The following is a 4,431-nucleotide window of genomic DNA, read 5'->3' on the forward strand; positions in this document are numbered from 1 at the left end:
TAAAGAGTCTTAAAATCTCGAAATGATTGTTAGGTGAGCCAAATCTGTGTTTCATATGGGTTATCAAATTATTTCATGTCTAGGGTTTTAATTTGGGGATTGAGATGATGTAAATTTAATTCTTTATTTGGATTATCAAATTATTTCATGTCTAGGGATTTAATTTGGGGATTGAGAATTGAGATGATGTCAATAATCAATTGAATTTTTCCACTTGGGTTTTATCAAATTTCTTGCATTTTTCATGAAATCAAGATTTATTGCAGTGTTGCAATGGCGTGGGTAGTCTAGAAATGTTATTTAAACAATTGAGAAAACATGCATCTGACTAATATGGTGATAAATATTTATAATATGTACCTATATCTGTTGATTCCCAGGGCTGACCTGTTAAGTCATCTATTGAACTTGTATCTACTTTGTTTCATTAGTACATAACCCCCTTCATTTGCTTCTGGAAGTCAGATATAGGTGCAACAATTATATAAGTTCTGGTTTTTGTTTCCTGTGTTGTCTTTATCTAGTTTTATGATTTGATTTCCCTGTAATTATTCTAAGTACAGGAGGTCTTTTTGGATCCTTGGTTGCTAGTAGTTGTTACAATTGCAGGAAGCTTGGACTTTTACCAAACACTTTTTAGGATGTCTTCTGGTGATAGATAAGGAGTTTGTTAGTGGTGTTATGACTCCTTTTAATACCTCTTTTTCCTTTAAATCTTTGGTAGAAACTCGATTATGATAAGAACCCCACTTTCCTAACTCAAGACAACTTCTAAGGATTTGAATTTGATGAAACAGCTACGACTGCGTTCAAGGAGAGAGTAGCGATGACAGGCATTCAAGGAGATGAACTGAAAGAAGCGAACGCTCTTGCAAGCACTGGGGACACCAGTTTTACACTACAGGATTATGTGATTTCAGAATTAACCAATGATGTTTCATGCTTTCTTGTTTCCTTTTGAGTCCATGTTTCATGTAATTTTTAATGCATTACCATTTTGTTATAAAATATTGAAGTTGTTAATAAGAGTATTTATATAGCTTCTTCAGAAGAAAAAAAAATGTTAAGCCTTTATATACAGAAACTTGGTATTACAAGATTGCGGATACAAAGTGTTCAGCTTTCTGTAGAAGTTGCAAGGCTTTTTGATACAAAATTTTTACTGACATCAGTCTCCGAGTTCTTTACAGTGTGAACATACAAAAGAAGAATCACAGTTGCAAAAAATCACTGATAATAAAATCCCTCTAGCACATAACCATTCACTGATGCATTTTTTTCCTTCCAAAGTACGCCAAATGTAAGCCCATGTACATCAACTCCCTGAAATAATAGTGAAATTTTAAAATTTTGTAATTCAAATCACAAACAGAATATAGAAGTGTCTGTTGAATGAAAGAAAAACAAGGTATAAAAAGTTTTTTTTGATATACATACCTATGTAGCTAAGCTACTCATAACACCCAACTGCTGGGCTACTTCTTTTGTTGGGAAATTGCGAGTGTCATGACCAGTTAGTGTACATGTTCTGCAGATTCTATCTTTTTTCTTTGATTTAATACCACTCTTAATTCGGGAGTTGCCTTCAGTAGCTGCCTTATCTTTATCAGATTTCCTACCTTTAGTTTGGAAATGCGTGGGTTGCCTAAATTCTTCTTTGCAGGAGAACTAGCACATGACTCATCATTGGCTAATAGTTCAATGATGGTAGATGACTTATCAACAATTAATGGTTCTACATTAACACATAACTCTTCTTTCATGTTTTTCCCGTGTTCTTGTCCAACTTCAACCATTTCAATTTTCCTAACTTTCTCAAATGCTTGATTAAGGAAACCCATTGCCACTTTATAAGCTTTTGAAGATTTACCCACCATATAATCTAGCTCTGTCAATAGTTGACAATAATGACTAATCCGCATGGCTTCCATCCCAATTTTATCATCTTTCATAACCAAATCATCAGATCCAAAAAATTCAGATGTATTTGCTCTTTTTGTCCATCTTTCCATTATAAAATGAGGTGGACTATAACATAGAACCGGAATACTAAAATATGATGCAAATGTCTACATAGGAGACCAACAAACTCGAAATTATGGCAATTACAAGTGCCCTTTTTAGTTACCTCATTAATCATCACCGTGAACTCTTGTAATACCTTTTCCCCACGTTCCAGCAGACTCTGTAAATGTGTTCATCACCATCAATATCAAGTATGTGTGACCGGTACTTTAAAGTAGTGGTGAAATCTTCTTGCACCTTATTAAAAACACCACGAGTATAGATTTCTGATGCATGCTTAACCAATAAATCATGAGAAATAAATACACGCTTCATATGGATAGACTTGTAGTCTTCCTGTCGTTCTCTTACATACATTCTTTCTAATGCTTGATCACAACTTTCCACAAACTCGCGTAATGAAGTTCTAGAGTTCACATAACCATCAAAGAAAGAATTTATACTTTCGCTTCTTTGTGTTGAATTCATTCCAGCAAAGAAGGTACCCCTATTATATACGGGAATCCATTTCTCACGAATATCAAACAATTTATTAAGCCATGTATTCTCTGTCAAATCAAAATCAACCAACATGGAATGTCACTTATTTTCAAAATCCTCAACTGTGTATGTAAAACGAGTAACTGCCTTAACAGTTTTTTTGAATTTTGATTTCTTAGAAAATACATGATTTTGTTTCTCCCCAATTTTTTTCTTAATGTGCCACAAGCAAAAACAATGGCAGGTATTGGGGAACACAATTGCAACATCACTAGTCATGGCATGATCTTGGTCAGTAAGTATAGAGATTAGAGACGACCTCCCATTGCTTTAAGCCACGTCTCGAACAACCAAGTAAATGTTGGTCAGTTTCACCACCTAATAATGCAAATCCAAATGTAATAGATTGGCGATGATGATTCGTACCTGTGAATGGAGCAAAATGCATACTGTATTTGTTAGTCTTTGATACAGATGTATTCGTACTCCTTTAGGGAACTCAGTTAACCTCAAGCTAAACTGAGGGAAGAATCCTATTTTAGGTAGGAATCCTTGTTTAGGCAGAATTCCTAGTTAGGGAAGAGTTTTGTTTAAGGCAATGCTCTTAGTTTAGGAAATAGATTCCTAATTGAAAATATGAGGGTATCCAAATATACCTCAATCTAAAACTTTTCCTACCTATAAGTCCTTTCTCCGAAAGTGATTGTCTATGGACTGAGTCGAGACAATACAACTAATCGGTTTACACTTCGTGTGATCGTCTATGGATACAAGATCGAGACAATACAACAACGAAGTATGTTTACTCGATAAAAAGGTTCGGACTTAACCAAACATAATAGGATTCACTTATCAAGTAAATAGGAATTAACTCTTGTGTGATTTACTTTAAATTATAATAAAGACAATTATAATTACGGAAAATAAAAGTAAATGACACAGTAAGATTTTGTTAACGAGGAAAACCTCAAATGCAGAAAAACCCCGGGACATATAGTCCAGAATTGAATACTCTCAGGATTAAGCCGCTACACAAAATTACACCAACTTCGTATAGTTGAGACCAAGCAACTAAACCTATAGTTCACCTAGTTCCGTCTGTATTCCCACGCCTCCAACTTATAAATAAGTCACGTACTTGGATCAATTCCTTTGGTTCATATTCCAAACAGTAAAGGAACAACAAATTTGTTTTGGTATCAACTCTCTTCAACCAAGTGATATGAGTCGGACAAAGACTCTTCTGTTTATCTTAACATAAACTCCTTCGTCGAGTCCTTAGATCTAACTTATGTTCAATTACCAAAGTAATCGTTATGATTTTGCAATCAACACTCTTAATCCAAAGAATTGTGTTGATGCCGATCTACTCAATTAATCAATCCAATTCTATCACAAGGATAAAACTGATTATTAATTGGATCCTCTTTTTACCGAAACAAGTATTGTGCACACCAAATATTATGAACTCACAAATCAGAAATCTTCAATATCTTCATCGTCTTCAAATCTTCTTAGATCTTCAATAAACACCTGCACACAATCACTTGAATCTCTTGTGATCAATCACGCACAGAACGGAGTCTGTTAACAATGTATTATCACAAGATCATTTTTAGAACTAACAACAGTCTAAAGATCCCTGTCGAAACTCTGAACTAGTTTTAGTGAATCTTATATCAGAAGAGAAGATTCTCAAGCATAAACAAACTAGGTTCAATCAAAGTTCAACCACCGTTAGTCAATCAAATCAATGAAAACAAAAGATAAACCACAATTATCTAGTTTCTCACCAACGGTACTGACTAGAGCTTCTCAATCCCAAAGAAGACTTTAAACCGAGCGGTCGTAAGAGATTTCGCCTAATTAGGTTACTCTCCTCTCCGAATAGGCGGCTTCACCAGTAGCAGCACAACAAGAGGTAGT

At 34.6% G+C, this 4,431-nt stretch overlaps 1 protein-coding gene across 1 annotated transcript; it reads right to left on the bottom strand.

Moving 5' to 3' along the window:
• Positions 1–1,227: 1,227 nt before the first annotated feature.
• On the bottom strand, positions 1,228–2,598 carry LOC113279292 (protein FAR1-RELATED SEQUENCE 5-like). The gene is made up of 3 exons (XM_026527992.1): positions 2,162–2,598; positions 1,563–2,049; positions 1,228–1,323 (listed from the first exon to the last, which is right to left on the bottom strand). Exons 1-3 carry the CDS (start codon positions 2,596–2,598, stop codon positions 1,228–1,230), a joined length of 1,020 nt encoding a protein of 339 aa, XP_026383777.1.
• Positions 2,599–4,431: the final 1,833 nt, after the last annotated feature.

Source organism: Papaver somniferum, chromosome 5, assembly GCF_003573695.1.
Source record: "Papaver somniferum cultivar HN1 chromosome 5, ASM357369v1, whole genome shotgun sequence".
Taxonomy (NCBI): domain Eukaryota; kingdom Viridiplantae; phylum Streptophyta; class Magnoliopsida; order Ranunculales; family Papaveraceae; genus Papaver; species Papaver somniferum.

Excerpts from the sequence above, each read along its gene's own strand:
- LOC113279292 (XM_026527992.1), bottom strand. The coding sequence starts at position 2,598 with ATGTTGGTTGATTTTGATTTGACAGAGAATACATGGCTTAATAAATTG. Across the intron at positions 2,050-2,161 it reads TGCTGGAACGTGGGGAAAAG|TATTCCGGTTCTATGTTATA; the intron begins GTATTACAAGAG and ends ATCATATTTTAG. Across the intron at positions 1,324-1,562 it reads CAACTCCCGAATTAAGAGTG|GGAGTTGATGTACATGGGCT; the intron begins GTATTAAATCAA and ends CTATTATTTCAG.